At 49.1% G+C, this 21782-nt stretch overlaps 1 protein-coding gene across 4 annotated transcripts; it reads left to right on the forward strand.

Moving 5' to 3' along the window:
• The first annotated feature begins 2634 nt into the window (after nucleotides 1–2634).
• Nucleotides 2635–5540, forward strand: LOC123143411 (transcription factor TDR). 4 transcript variants are annotated; one of them, XM_044562328.1, is made up of 7 exons: nucleotides 2635–2854; nucleotides 3087–3340; nucleotides 3421–3525; nucleotides 3603–3771; nucleotides 3977–4489; nucleotides 4570–5031; nucleotides 5117–5540. In XM_044562328.1, exons 2-7 carry the CDS (start codon nucleotides 3174–3176, stop codon nucleotides 5363–5365), a joined length of 1665 nt encoding a protein of 554 aa, XP_044418263.1. In that variant the 5' UTR covers nucleotides 2635–2854; nucleotides 3087–3173; the 3' UTR covers nucleotides 5366–5540. The 4 variants fall into 4 exon arrangements, with proteins under 4 accessions (XP_044418263.1, XP_044418264.1, XP_044418262.1 ...); XM_044562329.1 differs by having other exon boundaries at nucleotides 3090–3340; XM_044562327.1 differs by having other exon boundaries at nucleotides 3136–3340.
• Nucleotides 5541–21782: the final 16242 nt, after the last annotated feature.

Here is a 21782-nt window from a genome sequence, read left to right on the forward strand (position 1 = left end):
CTCCGTTGGCGGCGACAGAGGCAGTGGAGGCGAGGGAGGTAGGGGCGGCGAGGAGCAGATGAGGGAAGCAGTGGCGGCGAGGGAGGCAGGGGCATCGAGGGCGCACAGCTCCGGTGGCGGCGACGGCACGTGGCTCCGGTGGGGTAGGGCCGGCGAGGGAACGACGGCGGCAAGGGACCAGGGGCGGCGAGGGAGAGGCGACGATGGAGGAGATCAATGAGGAACTAGGGGAAAGGAGTTAGCAAAATTGCCGCGCGGGGTTAAGTCAAAGTAGCAGTAGCGCTGGTAGGCAAAAAGCGTTATAGCTAAGTTAGCTATAGCGCTTTCCACGAAAACGCGCTACTGCTATAGGAAGTAGTTATTTATTTTCCTTTTTCTTTTATGTTTATCTAAGGAATGTAGATGTAGCGCGGGCTTATAAAACGCGCTACTGCTATAGTAACTACAGCGCTTTGTGGCAACAAGCACTACTGCTATGCTTTTCTTCTTTAATTTTCTTTTTCTTTTGTTTATCTTTATATTTCCTTTTTTCATTTCTCCTTTTTCTACTTCTTTCATTTTCATTTACTTTTCTACATTTTTTTTATTTTATTTTCTTTCTTTAGCAGTAGCGCTCTATACAAGAAACGCGCTACTACAAGGCACTTAACGGTATCGTGCTTTTTGCATCCTCGCTACTACTATTCCTAGCCTACCGACAACAGTGTGGGAATTATAGTAATAGCGCTTTTACGTGCAGACACGCTACTGCTACAACCATAGTTGTAGCGCGCTTTATTGACACGCGCTACTTCTAAGTAGCAGTAGCGCTCTGTCCTAGACAGTGCTACTGCTATACCTCTGTGTATAAGGTTTTCCCTAGTAATGTGGAGTTCTAAATGTTGGCTTAACTACATCTGGTGCAACAAGCTCAACAGGGATTCTTCCAACACAAATAATCTACTTCATGTTCGCATGATCAAATGAGCATGTGGTTGTTTTGGAACTCTCAGGTATGACACGGATGCCCACATAATCCCCTCCTTGAAACGAAGCCATCCTCAGCTGCGTGGTGGTTTTAGAGACCTTCTTCTTTACTGAAAGAATATCATCCTCCTTAATAGCATTAGCAAACATTTGCTGCAACACACGTCACCTTCCAGCGCCCCAAAAAGAATAAGTGTTGGACCTTCCCTCGTGTGTGGCATGATGATCATATTGGCATGACCTTCCTAATAATAATTGACATGCATCCATTGGCAAAACATCATAGATGGCTGTATCACTATAGTCGCCAACTAGAAAATTGACACGCACCTTTTGAGTAACTTCCAATTTTCCCGACTGATATAACCAGTCGACGCAGTGTGGTTGTGGGTGCTTCCAGGTAGGCAAAGCTAAAGCATCCACCAAGCCCTTGATGACTGCATTGGTGTAGCTTCCACCACTGCTGAAATTTCCTTATATGCCGGGTGCCAGGCTCTTCGCCGAGAGCCAAAACATGGACACTCGGCAAAGTAAACAACGCCGAGAGCCACACTCGGCAAACCTGGCTTCATGACAACTAGTTGACGTTGCCGTCACGCGCTCACGGCGAACGAGCACCGCACGGCAAACGGGGCAGGCGCTGAGAGACACGCACGGCAAAGAGAAGCCACGTGGATGCCCGTTCGGAACTAACGGTGCCGTCACTTGGCTTACCTATACCGAGAGCCGCGACATCGCCCTCGGTAAAAACACATCACAGAAACATTTTACTACCTGACATGTGGTCCCACTGGTCACATTTATCAATAAAAGTTTTAAATTATTTGGTAAATTATTAATAAGAATAATATGACGATGTCTTTGCCGAGAGCCATGCTCAGCAATGCCCGAATAGGACGCGGTACAAATTATGAAGCGCGCGCGGTCCGGCGCCCCAAATTTGCAACGCATGATAGTGCTTTTTAGCGCGTGCTCTAAACTTTTTTGCGCGCGCACTATTTTGCAACATCTGCTAGAGCGTCTCCGCGCCCAAAAAGAACGGCTTTTAGCGCGCGGAGCAGTTTTTGCGCATCCGTTGGAGATGCTCTAGAAGAAAGCAAGCATACTCATACTAAATCCATCCATCCATTGCTCCTTCCTTTTCTTTTCGGCCGTAAGAATTTCTGTTGTGTCTGTCCTTTTACATCGTGTGTGAATGATCATGATGAACTGGCTGGTGCGTGGACGGTACAGTAACACATTTCGTCAGCAGATATCTTCACCAGCGAAGCAGCCGATGCAAACAGCCTCCGATGTCACTCCGTCCTTCTCTTAGCTGCCTGGGCGAAATGACGTGCTTGCCTGCTCGTGCCATTAGCGTCGCTGGATCATGAGAAAGTGGCAGTGTGCACACTGCATCCCCATGAGGTCATGACACCACACCTTACCTTCCATAGCAGAACTGGGGGCTTGGCCTCTCATCAGAATTGCATCTTGCTTAACTGCCATTAATCAATTGAGCGAGCCACATCATTTGCATTTGCATTGGCCATCTTTACTGGTAGAGTCAGGATAAATCAAGTTTTGAGATCCCTCACACCTTTCTTGCACCCCACCTACCCATAACAGCCTCCGATCACGGCGATGATACCAGCGCGGCGATGGATAAAAGGCGAGAGCACATTCATGCTAATTGTCAGGTTTTCAGTTCTCACCAGTAATATAATTAGGTACTTGCATTTCTGAATTGCATCCCCAAAATGGCATAGAGGTGTATGGCCCTATACATACTTTGCTGATGAGTGATGATGCAACACCCCTGTTGCAGCCTTCAGTTGAAGCGGTTCTTCAGTTAGCAATTGCTTTCGGCTGATCCGTCGACCGACCGCGCCGGAAAGCGTTCTGAAAGGTAGCTTTCTTCTGACACCATCCAAGAACAGCTAGCTATAACGGCAGTCGTGCTAGGTTTATGTAATTCTGTTAGCTCACACTTGATTTTGATCCTCTGTTTGCTTGCTGATGATCATGATGAATGCATGCATGATACTAGTACTGTATAATGTACTACCTTTGCTGCATGCGATCGTGTGTAGCCCTGTGACACCGGTGACATCAACAAATCCTATCCTGATTCCTGACAGCAGGGAAAGCCTTGCGTGTATGATGTGTCACTCACTTGCTCGATCCTAGGACAAGCTGACCACTGCGCACTGGCGCTGAGCTGAGCGATGGCAGGAGGAGACTATCACCAGCAGAGCATCATCGGCGGCCGTGCGGCTGTTCATGGCCATGGAGGGGGAGGCGGCGGCACCGTGGAGGCTGCGCTCAGGCCGCTCGTCGGCGGCGCCCACGGCTGGGACTACTGCATCTACTGGCGGCTCTCTCCTGACCAGCGGTATGTGCGTGTGTTCGATTGTTCATGCGATTCTTGCATGCAGCCAGAGCTTGATGATGATGATCCATCATTCATGGCAGGTTCTTGGAGATGACGGGGTTCTGCTGCAGCGCGGAGTTCGAGGCGCAGGTGGCCACGCTCGCCGACGTCCCTTCCTCCATCCCTCTCGACTCCTCCTCCATCGGGTAATTGCCGGCCGGCCAAGTCGATTGCCGTTAATTTTTGGCCGGATCTCTGACTGTTGTTTTGGTTGGTTGGTCAGGATGCACGCTCAGGCCCTGCTGTCGAACCAGCCGATCTGGCAGAGCAGCGGCGGGGCGCCGGGTCCGGATCTACTCACGGGCTACGAGGCTTCCTCCAGCGGCGGCGAGAAGACACGGCTCCTCGTCCCCGTCGCCGGCGGCATCGTCGAGCTCTTCGCTTCAAGATACGTACGTGCGTGCGTGCGTGCGTGCGTGGCCGATGATGGGAAATAAAAATATCAGTTAGGTTTGGAAGTAGTTAGGGAGCACGCGGTTCCCGTGAGCTGACGCGACGGCGGCGGCAACGGCGGTGCACCGTACGCAACAGCCTTCGCGTTTCCATGGTGCGTGGTGTATATATATGGCTGACCTGACTGGGGTGCGATTAATGCAGATGGCGGAGGAGCAGCAGATGGCGGAGCTGGTCATGGCGCAGTGCGGCGGCGGTGGGCAGGGATGGCAGGAGACGGAGGCGCAGGGGTTTGCGTGGGACGCGGCAGCGGCAGACCCGGGGCGGCTCTACGCGGCGGCGTCGCTCAACCTGTTCGACGGCGCCGGGGGAAGCGGCTCGGGCGAGCCGTTCCTGGCGGGAGTGCAGGAGGACGGCGCGGCGGGCGTGGGTTGGCAGTACGCGGCAGAGAGCAGCGAGCCGCCGTCGACGGTGGCGCAGGAGCATCAGCAGCTGCACGGCTCGGGCGTGGGGAGGGCGGACTCGGGGTCGGAGAGGAGTGACATGCAGCTGGGGGACCCCGACGACAACGTCGACGGCGAGACGCAGAGGGGCTCCGGCAAAGACGGCGGCGGGAAGCGGCAGCAGTGCAAGAACCTCATCGCGGAGCGGAAGCGGCGCAAGAAGCTCAACAACCGCCTCTACACGCTCCGGTCCCTCGTCCCCAACATCACCAAGGTAATCACCGTCATCCATGGCCGCCGCCATGCACGATTCTTGGCTGCTTGAAACTAAGGAGCTTCGATCCATGTCGGCAGATGGACCGTGCGTCGATCCTCGGGGACGCGATCGACTACATCGTGGGGCTGCAGAAGCAGGTGAAGGACCTGCAGGACGAGCTGGAGGACCCGAACCCGCCGGGGGTCACCGGCGGCCACAGCAAGGCCCCCGACGTGCTCCTCGACGACCACCCGCCGCCGGGCCTCGACAACGACGAGGACTCGCCGCAGCAGCAGCCGTTCCCGTCCGCCGCCGGCAAGCGGCCCCGGAAGGTGGAGGCGGGCGAGGAGGAGGAGAAGGAGGCGGAGGACCAGGACATGGAGCCGCAGGTGGAGGTCCGGCAGGTGGAGGGGAAGGAGTTCTTCCTGCAGGTGCTGTGCTCCCACAAGTCCGGGCGCTTCGTCCGCGTCATGGACGAGATCGCCGCCCTCGGCCTCCAGATCACCAGCGTCAACGTCACCTCCTACAACAAGCTCGTCCTCAACGTCTTCCGCGCCGTCGTACGTCCCGCTCTCGCCGGGGATCCCCGCCGGGCCGATCGCCATTGTTGCATCCTGCTGATAGGGATTCATGGTTGGTTTGCAGATGAAGGACAACGAGGCGGCGGTGCCGGCGGACAGGGTGAGGGACTCGCTGCTGGAGGTGACGAGGGAGATGTACGGCGGGGGCGGCGCGTGGTCGTCCCCGCTCCCCCCGCCGCCGCCGACGAACGCGAAGCTCGATGGCATGGACGGGCAGGCGGTGCCGGCGGCGGCCGGGGACCACTACCAGCTGCACCACCAGGTGCTGGGAGGATATCACCACCAGCATCTGCAGTACCTCGCCATGGATTGATTGATTCCCTTTATTACTAGCCACTATAGGTCCATGGATGGATTAGTTGATATAGTACGTAATTAGTTCCCTTCCTGCTCGTATTTTGTTTTCTCTTTCATTTAAATATGTGAAGTTTAACTAATTAACTCGAGGAGAGGACAATGAAATCAAATTCGAAAGCTTCTGGCCGAAAGTCTCGGATCATTCTCACCTCTTTGTGGATCTGGACGCGGACTTTCATGTGGGCAAGCGCTTCAAATTCGAAAGCTTCTGGCCGAAAGCCGAGGGCTTTCTTGACGTAGTGCAGGAGGCATGGAATGTGGTGCCGTCGGAAGGGAACCCTTTCTTGGCCCTGGATAACAAACTGCATGCGACGGCCAAAGCATTGCAAACGTGGAGTGACAAGTGGATTGGGAATGTTAAGCTCCAAATTTCCTTGGCGATGGAGATCATTGGACGGCTTGACAAGGCAGCAGACTCGCGCCAGCTGGCGGACGACGAACATGGATTAAGGAAGTTGCTGAAGAGGGATCTTCTTGGCCTCTGCTCGCTCGAGAGATCCATTGCGAGGCAGAGATCACGGATTTGGCAACTTAAAGAGGGGGAGGCGAACACGGCTTTCTTCCAGCGACAGGCAAGATTCAGGCAAAAGAAGAATGTGATCACTTCTTTGAGCCACGAGGGGGTGCTATACACTGGGCAGGAGAGCATAGCGAAGGTGGTGGATGACTACTACGATGCATTATTTGGTTCTTCGGCTCGGCGGTTGGCCTCGATCAACTTGGACATGCTTGATCTCCCATATATGGATCTCGCACACCTCGAGGCCCAGTTTGAGGAAGAGGAGGTTGAGAAAATTATCAAAGCAATGCCATTGGACAAGGCACCAAGCCCGGACGGTTTCACTGGCCGTTTTCTTTGTGTCATGTTGGCACATAATCAAAGATGATTTTATGAAGGCTCTGCGGCAGTTCCATGCGGGAGACATGAGAGGGTTGGCTTCCATCAACAAGGCGCTGGTTTCCCTCCTCCCCAAGATCCAGGGAGCGGTGGATGTGAAAGATTTTAGACCGGTGAGCCTTATAAGTGGACCAGTGAAGATCTTCGACAAAATTCTGGCAACCAGGCTTGCGGAGGACCTGCCAAGGTTGGTGGGGCACCACCAGAGTGCATTTGTGCGTGGCAGATCGCTTCATGACAACTATATGTTGGTGCAATGCACGGCTAGGAGATTGCATGCGATGAGACATCCGGCAGTCCTACTTAAACTTGACATCACGAAAGCATTCGATACAATCCAGTGGCCTTTTCTACTTCAGGTGTTGCGGAGGTTGGGATTCGGAGCCAAATGGATTGCATGGATTTGTGGACTGTTGGCCACCTCCTCCACGAGGATCACGGTTAATGGCTTGCCTGGTAGGACGATCTTGCCGTGCCAAGGCTTCAGGCAAGGAGACCCCCTTTCTCCTATGCTCTTCATCTTGTGCATGGAGCCACTACGAGCACTATTCCAGTTTGCAACAGAAAGGGGGCTCCTTACACCTTTGACATGTTCAGGGCCAAAACAACGTGTTTCCATGTTTGCCGATGACGTGGTTGCCTTTCTCAAGCCCAATGAATTGGAAACACGGACTTGTGATGCTATTCTGTGGATTTTTGGCCAGGCCTCGGGCTTGGTGGTGAATTGGAGCAAAAGCTTGGCTATACCGATTAGGTGCTCTCCGGACGAGAAAGACTTGGCTATGAACATCTTGGGTTGCCCCGCTGGCACGTTCCCGTGCAGGTACCTCGGCCTCCCATTAACCCTGAGGAAGCCAATGGTGGCGCAGCTCCAGGATCTGGTGGATAAGGTTGGGGATGCGCTACCTTTGTGGAAGGCCTCCCTACTCCCAAAGAGTAGCCGCATGCTACTCATACAATCGGTGCTGCGTGCGATCCCTGTGCACTCCATGTTGGCGTTGGATTTGCCCGCAAAGACAATCTCGGCTCTATCTAAGATTTGTCGCGGGTTCTTGTGGTGTGGAAAGAAGGAGGCCCGTGGAGGAAATTGCTCGGTTTCATGGGAAATGGTGTGCAGGCCCGAGTGGGCTGGAGGGCTGGGATTGGCGAACTTGAAGTGGCTCGGTAAGGCACTTCAAGCGAGATGGCCGTGGCTGCAAAAGTACGAGAAAGGTAGACCATGGGCAGAGTTTCAGATCAGCGTACCGGTGGAGTTAGAAGCATTGGTGCAAGCTGCGGCAGTTACGACTTTGGGTGATGGGAAATCTACCTTGTTGTGGGAGGATAAATGGTTGGATGGCTCCCGGATACATGATCTCGCGCCTTTGATATATGACATGAGTCCTCGGAGGGCTAGAAGGTTGCTAACGGTCTCGGAGGCTCTTGACAACAACAGATGGGTGTCGAACATTGGCCCGGAGCTCTCGACGGAGGCGTTGTTGCAGTTCTTGGGGCTGTGGTCTAATTTGGACGAGGTGCAACTCTCTGAAGGAGTTGATGAAACGATGCGGTGGAATTGGGAGAGCAATGGCCAGTTTTCGGCGCGGTCGGCCTATGCGGCGAGGTTCTTGGGTCTTCAGGTTTCGCCGGAGGCTGAGTTTACTTGGGGCTCCCGGGCACCTCTTCGATGTCGATTCTTCACATGGTTAGCCTTAAAAAACAAGTGCTGGACCTCGGATCGGTTGGCTAGACGAGGACTACCACATCAAAACGCCTGCCCCCTTTGCGACCAGGAAGAGGAGACCATCCATCATCTCATGCTCGGGTGTGTGTTTGCAAAAAAAATATGGCATGGTTGGGGCTGATTACCGGTAGACCGGGAATTGAGCCACTAGTTGGCGAGGAGCTAAGTGCTTGGTGTCTCCCACAAGATTCTGCTGGGCACAACAAGAAAGCGATGAGCCAAGTGCCTATTGGTAATGTGGTTGATCTAGAGACATAGGAACGACATTGTGTTCAATGGAGCTACCCCCTCCCTCTCGAGAGTACGGCAGAGAATTATGGAGGAGGCCAAGTTATGGGAAAAGGCGGGGCTGTTCAAGGAGGGCGCTGGAGGAGTGCAAGATGGTGTAGAGGTAGCCGGGTGGGAGGATGAAACATAGAAGGAAGGGAGCCTTGAGTGTGTGGGTGGTGTCAGAAATCCGACATGTAAATATGACTTTGGGGACTCTTTCCCCCTTCTCCTTTAATGAATGATACGCATGCTTATGCGTATTCGAGAAAAAGAAATCAAATAAGAGAGAATGGCAAACATGGCTCAAGCGACGAGTGAGAAGCACAGGAGGGAAATCAAAACCTGCAGAAGGAAAATGTACAAATAAGAGAGGTGCTGATGCTATGGAAATAGATATGGGCCTTGAGTTTGCAAAGAAAACCAAGATGGAAATCGATGTTTCGAATGATGCTAAGGAGGCGGTTGACCAAAGCACTATAACGCAACAATCTAATAATGTGGAAGCTGGGCTGTAGAGACAGCCCGGCGGGCCCCAATGAAACTAGTGGCTTGGAACTGCCAGGGATTGGGTAATTGCTCGGCAGTTCGAGGGCTTCTGGATCTCCAGAAGAGGAAGGACCCGAATGTGCTTTTTCTTTCCGAAACAAAGATGGTGGAAAACAAGATAAGTAGATTTAGATGGATGTTAGGAATGTCAGGGATGGTAACTAGAGATTGCAAGGGAAAAAGTGGAGGCATAGCACTCTTTTGGAGAAAGGAGATAAATATTGAACTTCGCAACTACTCCAAGTATCATATAGATGTGCGAGTGGTAGAGGATGATGGTTTTAAATGGAGGTTCACTGGAATATATGGTGAACCAGCAAGTGACAAAAGAGGAAATACATGGAAACTATTGCGAATACTGAACCAGCAATCAGACCCCCCTTGGCTATGCATGGGGGACTTCAACGAAATACTCTATGGACATGAAAAAAAAAGGCGGACCGCCTCGTCCTCAAAGTCAAATGGACAATTTCAGAATGGCGATTGAGGAAAGTGGTCTCAGAGACTTGGGCTACTATGGAGACAAATATACATGGCGTAACAATAGTTGGGATGCTAGGAGATATGTGAAAGAAAGACTTGATCGGGCACTTGGGTCTAGTTTATGGTGTGATTGCTTCTCATCCTATAAAGTGATTAATGGTGATCACAGACACTCCGACCACAGACCAGTGATAATGATTACTGGTGAAAATAATAACAACAGATCCAGATCATATGATAGAGTTAATTTCTTCAGGTTTGAAGCAAAATGGCTCCAAGAAGAGGACTATGACAACATCGTAAACAAGGCCTGGAGCAACATGACAACTAACATGGTTGGGAACCTAATGGAAGGTCTCCGGAAAGTAGCTGTCGATTTAAAGGAATGGGATGCTAAGGTCCTGGGAAACACACAGGAGAAAATAAAAAGAATGAAGGAGGAATTAGAACTTACCAGGAGGAGTGAAATCAGTCAAAGCTCTATTGCACGGGAAAACGTGCTAAGGGAAAAATAAATAGATTGGAACAACAATATGACACCTTTTGGAAACAGCGAGCCCACGTGAAGTGGTTACATTCCGGGGATCGTAACACAGCCTACTTCCATGCTTTTGCATCGGAAAGAAAGAAACGGAATAAAATAAACAAACTTCAGAAAGAAGATGGGTCGTGGGTGGAAAGCCAAGAACAGATGAGAGAGCATGTGGCAGAATATTTTTTTTCAACCTCTTCTCATCGAAAGCCGGGTATAACATAACAGAAATATTGCAAGTCGTTCCAACAAAAGTGGACAACAGCATGAACAATGTCCTATGCGCGGAATACTCTCCAGAAGAGGTCAAAACTGCACTAGAAAACACCGGTGACCTTAAAGTACCTGGTCCTGATGGAATGCCTGTCATATTTTTTAAACGCTTCTGGCAAATCGTTGGAGACCAGCTCACAAGAGAAGTGCTCAATGTTTGAAGGGAGGAGACATGCCAGAAGGCTCGAATGATACTTTGGTAGTAGTTATACCAAAAATTTCAAAACCGGAGAAGCTGAAAGATCTTAGGCCAATAAGCCTATGCAATGTTGTCTACAAAGTGGTGTCTAAGGTACTTACTGTTGGAAATATGCCCTAGAGGCAATAATAAATGGTTATTATTATATTTCTTTGTTCATGGTAATTGTCTATTGTTCATGCTATAATTGTATTGTCCGAAAATCGTAATACATGTGTGAATGCATAGACCACCACGTGTCCCTAGTAAGCCTCTAGTTGACTAGCTCATTGATCAACAGATAGTCATGGTTTCCTGACTATGGACATTGGATGTCATTGATAACGGGATCACATCATTAGGAGAATGATGTGATGGACAAGACCCAATCCTAAGCATAGCATAAAAGATCGTGTAGTTTCGTTTGCTAGAGCTTTTCCAATGTCAAGTATCTTTTCCTTAGACCATGAGATCGTGCAACTCCCGGATACCGTAGGAGTGCTTTGGGTGTGCCAAACGTCACAACGTAACTGGGTGACTATAAAGGTGCACTATGGGTATCTCCGAAAGTGTCTGTTGGGTTGGCACGGATCGAGACTGGGATTTGTCACTCCGTGTGACGGAGAGGTATCTCTGGGCCCACTCGGTAATGCATCATCATAATGAGCTCAATGTGACTAAGGCGTTAGTCACGGGATGATGCATTGCGGTACGAGTAAAGAGACTTGCCGGTAACGAGATTGAACAAGGTATTGGGATACCGACGATCGAATCTCGGGCAAGTAACATACCGATTGACAAAGGGAATTGCATACGGGATTGATTGAATCCTCGACACCGTGGTTCATCCGATGAGATCATCGTGGAACATGTGGGAGCCAACATGGGTATCCAGATCCCGCTATTGGTTATTGACCGGAGAGGCGTCTCGGTCATGTCTGCATGTCTCCCGAACCCGTAGGGTCTACACACTTAAGGTTCGGTGACGCTAGGGTTGTAGAGATAAGTGTATGCGGAAACCCGAAAGTTGTTCGGAGTCCCGGATGAGATCCCGAACGTCACGAGAGGTTCCGGAATGGTCCGGAGGTGAAGAATTATATATAGGAAGTCAAGTTTCGGCCACCGGGAAAGTTTCGGGGGTTACCGGTATTGTACCGGGACCACCGGAAGGGTCCCGGGGGTCCACCGGGTGGGGCCACCCATCCCGGAAGGCCCCGTGGGCTGAAGTGGGAAGGGAACCAGCCCCTAGTGGGCTGGGCGCCCCCCATGGGCCTCCCCCCATGCGCCTAGGGTTGCAAACCCTAGGGTGGGGGGGCTTCCCACTTGCCTTGGGGGGCAAGGCACCCCCCTTGGCCGCCGCCCCCCACCCTAGATGGGTTTGGCCGGCGCCCCCCCCCCTCCCAAGGGGGCCTATATAAAGGGGGGAGGGAGGGCAGCAACATATCAGCCTTGGGCGCCTCCTTCCTCCCCTGCAACACCTCTCTCTCTCGTATAAGCTCGGCGAAGCCCTGCCGACATCCCGCTGCATCCACCACCACGCCGTCGTGCTGCTGGATCTCCATCAACTTATCCTTCCCCCTTGCTGGATCAAGAAGGAGGAGACGTCGCTGCACCGTACGTGTGTTGAACGCGGAGGTGCCGTCCGTTCGGCACTCGGTCATCGGTGATTTGGATCACGGCGAGTACGACTCCGTCATCCACGTTCATTGGAACGCTTCCGCTCGCGATCTACAAGGGTATGTAGATGCACTCCTTTCCCCTCGTTGCTAGTATACTCCATAGATGCATCTTGGTGAGCGTAGGAAAATTTTAAATTATGCTACGATTCCCAACAGTGGCATCATGAGCCAGGCCTATGCGTAGTTACTATGCACGAGTAGAACACAAAGCAGTTGTGGGCGTTGATGTTGCCAATTCTTCTTGCCGCTACTAGTCGTTTCTTGTTTCGGCGGCATTGTAGGATGAAGCGGCCCGGACCGACCTTACACGTACGCTTACGTGAGACAGGTTCCACCGACTGACATGCACTAGTTGCATAAGGTGGCTAGCGGGTGTGTGTCTCTCCTACTTTAGTCGGAACGGATTCGATGAAAAGGGTCCTTATGAAGGGTAAATAGAAATTGGCAAATCACGTTGTGGTCTTCCGTAGGTAAGAAACGTTCTTGCTAGAAACCTACAAACCACGTAAAAATTTGCAACAACAATTAGAGGACGTCTAACTTGTTTTTGCAGCAAGTGCTATGTGATGTGATATGGCCAGAAGATGTGATGAATGATATATGTGATGTATGAGATTGATCATATTCTTGTAATAGGAATCACGACTTGCATGTCGATGAGTATGACAACCGGCAGGAGCCATAGGAGTTGTCTTTATTATTTTGCATGACCTGCGTGTCATTGAATAACGCCATGTAAATTACTTTACTTTGTTGCTAAACGCGTTAGCCATAGAAGTAGAAGTAATAGTTGGCGTGACGACTTCATGAAGACACAATGATGGAGATCATGATGATGGAGATCATGGTGTCATGCCGGTGACGAAGATGATCATGGTGCCCCGAAGATGGAGATCAAAGGAGCATAATGATATTGGCCATATCATGTCACTATTTGATTGCATGTGATGTTTATCATGTTTTTGCATCTTATTTGCTTAGAACGACGGTAATAAGTAAGATGATCCCTTATGATAATTTCAAGAAAGTGTTCACCCTAACTGTGCACCGTTGCGAAGGTTCGTTGTTTCGAAGCACCACGTGATGATCGGGTGTGATAGATTCTAACGTTCGAATACAACGGGTGTTGACGAGCCTAGCATGTACAGACATGGCCTCGGAACACGGAGGACCGAAAGGTCGAGCATGAGTCGTATAGAAGATACGATCAACATGGAGATGTTCACCGATCTTGACTAGTCCGTCTCACGTGATGATCGGACACGGCCTAGTTAAACTCGGATCATGTTTTCACTTAGATGACTAGAGGGATGTCTATCTGAGTGGGAGTTCATTAAATAATTTGATTAGATGAACTTAATTATCATGAACTTAGTCTAAAATCTTTACACTATGTCTTGTAGATCAAATGGCCAACGTTGTCCTCAATTTCAACGCGTTCCTAGAGAAAACCAAGCTGAAAGATGATGGCAGCAACTATACGGACTGGGTCCGGAACCTGAGGATCATCCTCATAGTAGCCAAGAAAGATTCTGTCTTAGAAGCACCGCTAGGTGAAGCACCAATCCCTGAGAACCAAGACGTTATGAACGCTTGGCAGCAGCGTGCTGATGATTACTCCCTCGTTCAGTGCGGCATGCTTTACAGCTTAGAACCGGGTCTCCAAAAGCGTTTTGACAAACATGGAGCATATGAGATGTTCGAGGAGCTGAAATTGGTTTTCCAAGCTCATGCCCGGGTCGAGAGATATGAAGTCTCCGACAAGTTCTTTAGCTGTAAAATGGAGGAAAATAGTTCTGTAAGTGAGCGCATACTCAGAATGTCTGGGTTGCACAACCGCTTGACTCAGCTGGGAGTTAATCTCCCGGATGACGCGGTCATTGACAGAATCCTTCAGTCGCTTCCACCAAGCTTCAAGAGCTTTGTGATGAACTACAATATGTAGGGGATGGAAAAGACCATTCCTGAGGTATATTCGATGCTGAAATCAGCGGAGGTGGAAATCAGAAAAGAACATCAAGTGTTGATGGTGAATAAAACCACTAAGTTCAAGAAGGGCAAGGGTAAGAAGAACTTCAAGAAGGACGGCAAGGGAGTTGCCGCGCCCGGTAAACCAGTTACTGGGAAGAAGCCAAAGAATGGACCCAAGCCTGAAACTGAGTGCTTTTATTGCAAGGGAAGTGGTCACTGGAAGCGGAACTGCCCCAAATACTTAGCGGACAAGAAGGCCGGCAACACCAAAGGTATATGTGATATACATGTAATTGATGTGTACCTTACCAGTACTCGTAGTAGCTCCTGGGTATTTGATACCGGTGCGGTTGCTCATATTTGTAACTCAAAACAGGAACTACGGAATAAACGGAGACTGGCGAAGGACGAGGTGACGATGCGCGTCGGGAATGGTTCCAAGGTCGATGTGATCGCCGTCAGCACGCTACCTCTGCATCTACCCACGGGATTAGTTTTAAACCTCAATAATTGTTATTTAGTGCCAGCTTTGAGCATGAACATTGTATCTGGATCTCGTTTAATTCGAGATGGCTACTCATTTAAATCCGAGAATAATGGTTGTTCTATTTATTTGAGAGATATGTTTTATGGTCATGCCCCGCTGGTCAATGGTTTATTTTTGATGAATCTCGAACGTGATGTTACACATGTTCATAGTGTGAATACCAAAAGATGTAAAGTTGATAACGATAGTCCCACATACTTATGGCACTGCCGCCTTGGTCACATCGGTGTCAAGCGCATGAAGAAGCTCCATGCAGATGGACTTTTGGAGTCTCTTGATTACGAATCATTTGACACGTGCGAACCATGCCTCATGGGTAAGATGACCAAGACTCCGTTCTCCGGAACAATGGAGCGAGCAACCAACTTATTGGAAATCATACATACCGATGTGTGCGGTCCAATGAGTGTTGAGGCTCGCGGAGGATATCGTTATGTTCTCACTCTCACTGATGATTTAAGTAGATATGGGCATGTCTACCTAATGAAACACAAGTCTGAAACCTTTAAAAAGTTCAAGGAATTTCAGAGTGAAGTTGAGAATCAACGTGACAGGAAAATAAAATTCTTACGATCAGATCGTGGTGGAGAATATTTAAGTCACGAATTTGGTACACACTTAAGGAAATGTGGAATAGTTTCACAACTCACGCCGCCTAGAACACCTCAGAGAAATGGTGTGTCCGAACGTCGTAATCGCACTCTATTGGATATGGTGCGATCTATGATGTCTCTTACCGATTTACCGCTCTCATTTTGGGGCTATGCTTTAGAGACTGCCGCATTCACTTTAAATAGGGCTCCGTTGAAATCCGTTGAGACGACACCGTATGAATTATGGTTTGGGAAGAAACCTAAGCTGTCGTTTCTAAAAGTTTGGGGATGCGATGCTTATGTCAAGAAACTTCAACCTGAAAAGCTCGAACCCAAGTCGGAAAAATGCGTCTTCATAGGATACCCTAAGGAAACTATTGGGTATACCTTCTACCTCAGATCCGAAGGCAAGATCTTCGTTGCCAAGAACGGGTCCTTTCTGGAGAAGGAGTTTCTCTCGAAAGAATTGAGTGGGAGGAAAGTGGAACTTGATGAGGTGATAGTCACCCCTTCCGTACCGGAAAGTAGCGCAGCGCGGGAAAATGTTCCTGTGGTGCCTACACCGACTGGGGAGGAAGTTAATGATGATGATCATGAAGCTTCGGATCAAGTTGCTACTGAAATTCGTAGGTCCACAAGGACACGTTCCGCACCAGAGTGGTACGGCAACCCTGTCCTGGAAATCATGTTGTTAGACAACGGTGAACCTTCGAACTATGAAGAAGTGATGGCGGGCCCGGATTCCGACAAATGGCTAGAAGCCATGAAATCCGAGATAGGATCCATGTATGAAAATGAAGTATGGACTTTGACTGACTTGCCCGATGATCGGCGAGCCATAGAAAACAAATGGATCTTTAAGAAGAAGACGGACGCGGATGGTAATGTGACCATCTATAAGGCTCGACTTGTCGCTAAGGGTTATCGACAAGTTCAAGGGGTTGACTACGATGAGACTTTCTCACCCGTAGCGAAGCTGAAGTCCGTCCGAATCATGTTAGCAATTGCCGCATACTATGATTATGAGATATGGCAGATGGACGTCAAAACGGCATTCCTTAACGGCTTCCTTAAGGAAGAGTTGTATATGATGCAGCTGGAAGGTTTTGTCGATCCTAAGAATGCTAACAAAGTATGCAAGCTCCAGCGCTCAATCTATGGGCTGGTGCAAGCATCTCGGAGTTGGAACATTCGCTTTGATGAGATGATCAAAGCGTTTGGGTTTACACAGACTTATGGAGAAGCCTGTGTTTACAAGAAAGTGAGTGGGAGCTCTGTAGCATTTCTCTTATTATATGTGGATGACATATTATTAATGGGAAATGATATAGAATTCTTGGAAAGTATAAAGGCCTATTTGAATAAGTGTTTTTCAATGAAGGACCTTGGAGAAGCTGCTTATATATTAGGCATCAAGATCTATAGAGATAGATCAAGACGCCTCATTGGTCTTTCACAGAGTACATACCTTGACAAGATATTGAAGAAGTTCAATATGGATCAGTCCAAGAAGGGGTTCTTGCCTGTATTGCAAGGTGTGCAATTGAGCACGGCTCAATGCCCGACCACGGCAGAAGATAGAGAAAAGATGAGTGTCATCCCCTATGCCTCGGCCATAGGGTCTATTATGTATGCCATGCTGTGTACCAAACCTGATGTAAACCTTGCCGTAAGTTTGGTAGGAAGGTACCAAAGTAATCCCGGCATGGAACACTGGACAGCGGTCAAGAATATCCTGAAGTACCTGAAGAGGACTAAGGATATGTTTCTCGTTTATGGAGGTGACGAAGAGCTCGTCGTAAAGGGTTACGTCGACGCTAGCTTCGACACAGATCTGGATGACTCGAAGTCACAAACCGGATACGTGTATATTTTGAATGGAGGAGCAGTAAGCTGGTGCAGTTGCAAGCAAAGCGTCGTGGCGGGATCTACATGTGAAGCGGAGTACATGGCAGCCTCGGAGGCAGCACAGGAAGCAGTCTGGATGAAGGAGTTCATTACCGACCTAGGGGTGATTCCCAATGCGTCGGGTCCGATGACTCTCTTCTGTGACAACACTGGAGCTATTGCCCTTGCGAAGGAGCCCAGGTTTCACAGGAAGACCAGGCATATCAAGCGTCGCTTCAACTCCATTCGTGAAAGTGTTCAAAATGGACACATAGATATTTGTAAGGTACATACGGACCTGAATGTAGCAGATCCGTTGACTAAACCTCTCCCTAGGACAAAACATGATCAACACCAGGACGCAATGGGTGTTCGATTCATCACAATGTAACTAGATTATTGACTCTAGTGCAAGTGGGAGACTGTTGGAAATATGCCCTAGAGGCAATAATAAATGGTTATTATTATATTTCTTTGTTCATGGTAATTGTCTATTGTTCATGCTATAATTGTATTGTCCGGAAATCGTAATACATGTGTGAATGCATAGACCACCACGTGTCCCTAGTAAGCCTCTAGTTGACTAGCTCGTTGATCAACAGATAGTCATGGTTTCCTGACTATGGACATTGGATGTCATTGATAACGGGATCACATCATTAGGAGAATGATGTGATGGACAAGACCCAATCCTAAGCATAGCATAAAAGATCGTGTAGTTTCGTTTGCTAGAGCTTTTCCAATGTCAAGTATCTTTTCCTTAGACCATGAGATCGTGCAACTCCCGGATACCGTAGGAGTGCTTTGGGTGTGCCAAACGTCACAACGTAACTGGGTGACTATAAAGGTGCACTACGGGTATCTCCGAAAGTGTCTGTTGGGTTGGCACGGATCGAGACTGGGATTTGTCACTCCGTGTGAAGGAGAGGTATCTCTGGGCCCACTCGGTAATGCATCATCATAATGAGCTCAATGTGACTAAGGCGTTAGTCACGGGATGATGCATTGCGGTACGAGTAAAGAGACTTGCCGGTAACGAGATTGAACAAGGTATTGGGATACCGACGATCGAATCTCGGGCAAGTAACATACCGATTGACAAAGGGAATTGCATACGGGATTGATTGAATCCTCGACACCGTGGTTCATCCGATGAGATCATCGTGGAACATGTGGGAGCCAACATGGGTATCCAGATCCCGCTGTTGGTTATTGACCGGAGAGGCGTCTCGGTCATGTCTGCATGTCTCCCGAACCTGTAGGGTCTACACACTTAAGGTTCGGTGACGCTAGGGTTGTAGAGATAAGTGTATGCGGAAACCCGAAAGTTGTTCGGAGTCCCGGATAAGATCCCGAACGTCACGAGAGGTTCTGGAATGGTCCGGAGGTGAAGAATTATATATAGGAAGTCAAGTTTCGGCCACTGGGAAAGTTTCGGGGGTTACCGGTATTGTACCGGGACCACCGGAAGGGTTCCGGGGGTCCACCGGGTGGGGCCACCTATCCCGGAGGGCCCCGTGGGCTGAAGTGGGAAGGGAACCAGCCCCTAGTGGGCTGGGCACCCCCCTATGGGCCTCCCCCCATGCGCCTAGGGTTGCAAACCCTAGGGTGGGGGGGCTTCCCACTTGCCTTGGGGGGCAAGGCACCCCCTTGGCCGCCGCCCCCCCACCCTAGATGGGTTTGGCCGGCGCCCCCCCCCCCTCCCAAGGGGGCCTATATAAAGGGGGAGGGCAGCCACATATCAGCCTTGGGCGCCTCCTTCCTCCCCTGCAACACCTCTCTCTCTCTCGTATAAGCTCGGCGAAGCCCTGCCGACATCCCGCTGCATCCACCACCACGCCGTCGTGCTGCTGGATCTCCATCAACTTCTCCTTCCCCCTTGCTGGATCAAGAAGGAGGAGACGTCGCTGCACCGTACGTGTGTTGAACGCGGAGGTGCCGTCCGTTCGGCACTCGGTCATCGGTGATTTGGATCACGGCGAGTACGACTCCGTCATCCACGTTCATTGGAACGCTTCCGCTCGCGATCTACAAGGGTATGTAGATGCACTCCTTTCCCCTCGTTGCTAGTATACTCCGTAGATGCATCTTGGTGAGCGTAGGAAAATTTTAAATTATGCTATGATTCCCAACACTTACCAATAGATTGAAGGTTATCCTCCCTGATATTATATCTCATAATCAAAGTGTTGTCGTCCCCGGGCGTATTATTTCAGATAATATCCTTCTTACATATGAATTAACACACTACTTGCAGAATAAAAGGAGTGGAGCATCAGGATTTGCAGCTCTAAAGTTGGACATGGGCAAGGCTTACGATCGCCTTGAATGGAATTTTGTTGAAGGAATGCTCCTGAAGCTGGGGTTTAGAAGAAGATGGGTGGACCTAGTGATGAAATGTGTAACCACGGTTAGATACCAAATCAAGGTCAACAATGAAGTCACTAACACAATTCTTCCCGGGCGGGGGCTAAGACAAGGGGACCCATTATCTCCCTATCTTTTCCTGATTTGTGTAGGAGGCTTTTCAGCAATGCTCCAAGATGCGGAAGAAAATGGAAGACTAAAAGGTATTAAAATCTGTCGCAATGCCCCAAGTGTTAGTCATCTACTATTTGCTAACGATTCTTTATTACTAGTTGAAGGAAACGAAAGGAATGCAACAGAAGTGCAGCGCATCCTTGAAGTGCATGAGAAATGCTCAGGCCAGGCAATCAACAGAGACAAATCATCTATCCTCTTCAACAGGAACATGAAACCATGTCACAAGGAAAGGATGAAGAACATCCTTAACATCCACAAGGAGGGGTATTCAGAGAAGTACCTTGGCCTGCCAGCTTATATTCGGAAATCAAAGAGCAAAACTTTTGCGTACATAAGAGAAAGGGTTTGGAGATGAATCCAAGGCTGGAAGGAAAAAATGCTTTCATAGGCTGGGAAAGAAATCTTAATCAAGGTCATGGCTCAAGCAACTCCAGTCTATGCAATGGCTTGTTTTGACCTTACAAAATCCTTCTATGATCAATTGAGCGAGATGATCTGTAGGTATTGGTGGAGTCAAATGGATAAGGAAAACAAGATACATTGGGTGAGCTTGGAAAGATTGACAATGTCCAAACAAAATGGGGGTCTTGGGTTCAGGAATCTCCATTCGTTCAATATAGCAATGCTTGCAAGACAAGCATGGAGGTTGCTCCACAACCCAAATGCCCTTTGTGCCCGAGTATTATCTGCGAAATACTACCCAGATGGGCAAATCTTAAATGCAAAGCCTGCAAGGGGAATGTCATATACATGGAGGAGCATATTAAAAGGGGTCAATCTGCTAAATAAAGGCATAATATGGAGAGTGGGGAATGGCAAATCTATTAACATATGGAACGATCCACGGATCCCAAGAGGAATATCAAGAAGGGTCATATCAAGGAAGGGCAACAATCTAATCATGCACGTCGAAGAGCTCATAAATCCAGTAACTAACACTTGGGACCTAGACCTACTGAACCAATCAATGGTAAGCGAAGATGTACAAGTTATACTCAGGATCCCAATTCATGAGCAGCTAGATGACTTCCCAGCATGGCACTATGATAAGAAAGGACTTTTCTCAGTCAAATCTGCATACAAAGTAGCACGGGATTGTGAAGCGCATGAATCTGTGAAAGGGCTACCTGAATGCTCCAGTCCAGTGGGAAACACATGTGGTTTCGAATGGAAGAGACTATGGTCACTCCCTCTGCCTAACAAGATTCTGCACTTCCTATGGAGAGTGGCCACCAACAGTTTACCATTGAGGATGAAACTGAAACAAAGAGGTATGAATATTGATACCAGATGCCCACTTTATTTTAGATTAAATGAAGATGGAGGCCACATTTTTTGCAAATAAAAATTAGTTAAACCAATCTGGAGAGGACTTCAAATGGAGGACACGAGAGAGTTAATTGCTGGATGCCCAAGCGGCCCATCTCTCCTACAGGAAATATTCAATCTAAACGAAGACAAGAGGCTCGCAGCTTGTTGTTTGCTCTGGATCTGGTGGGCGGAAAGGAATAAAGCAAACCGGGAAGAAAAACTAAGAACATGAGATGAGATAATTACCTCTGTCAGAGTTCATGTTTTGGAATACAAGAACATGCAGGTAAAGAAACTAACACCAAGTAATAAGATGCAACTGCAATGGTCTCGACCGATGCATAATTTTTTAAAGATCAATATAGATGGGGCTTTTAGGCATCAATCCTTCTCAGGTGGTTGGGGCTTTATAGTCAGGAATGATCGAGGAGTAGCGGTGGCAGCTGGACAAGGTCATCTTCAAGCTGAACCTCGAGCTCTTCTCCAAGCGGTGCAAATCACCTCATCAATGGGGTGTAATCAGGTGATTTTGAAAATAGATTTGACTGTACTGAAGAATGCTATTACATCAAGCGATTATGATCTAGCGCCCCTAGGTGTTCTATTTAGAGAAATAAAAGCCATGTTATGTGTTAGTTTTGAAAACTTTAGAATATCTGTTGTAACAAGATCATGTAATGTTGTAGCTCATGAACTAACTGCGCGTGACGCTCTGTTACGGGATGGCGATCGTGAGGTCTGGATTGTCCATCTACCACAGTTTGTACTAAACCTGTGTGCTGGTGATATGCCCAGCACACCAGTTTAATGGAATACATCTGTGTTCCTTTAAAAAAAAAAAAAAAAAAAACACCGCGTCCGCATCCGAGCGGGATCCCTTCGGTGGTCGCCGCCTAGCGGAGACTCCTCCACGCGCCACGCCGTCGCCGTCCGCCAAG

This window comes from Triticum aestivum, chromosome 6D (genome assembly GCF_018294505.1).
Source record: "Triticum aestivum cultivar Chinese Spring chromosome 6D, IWGSC CS RefSeq v2.1, whole genome shotgun sequence".
Lineage (NCBI taxonomy): Eukaryota > Viridiplantae > Streptophyta > Magnoliopsida > Poales > Poaceae > Triticum > Triticum aestivum.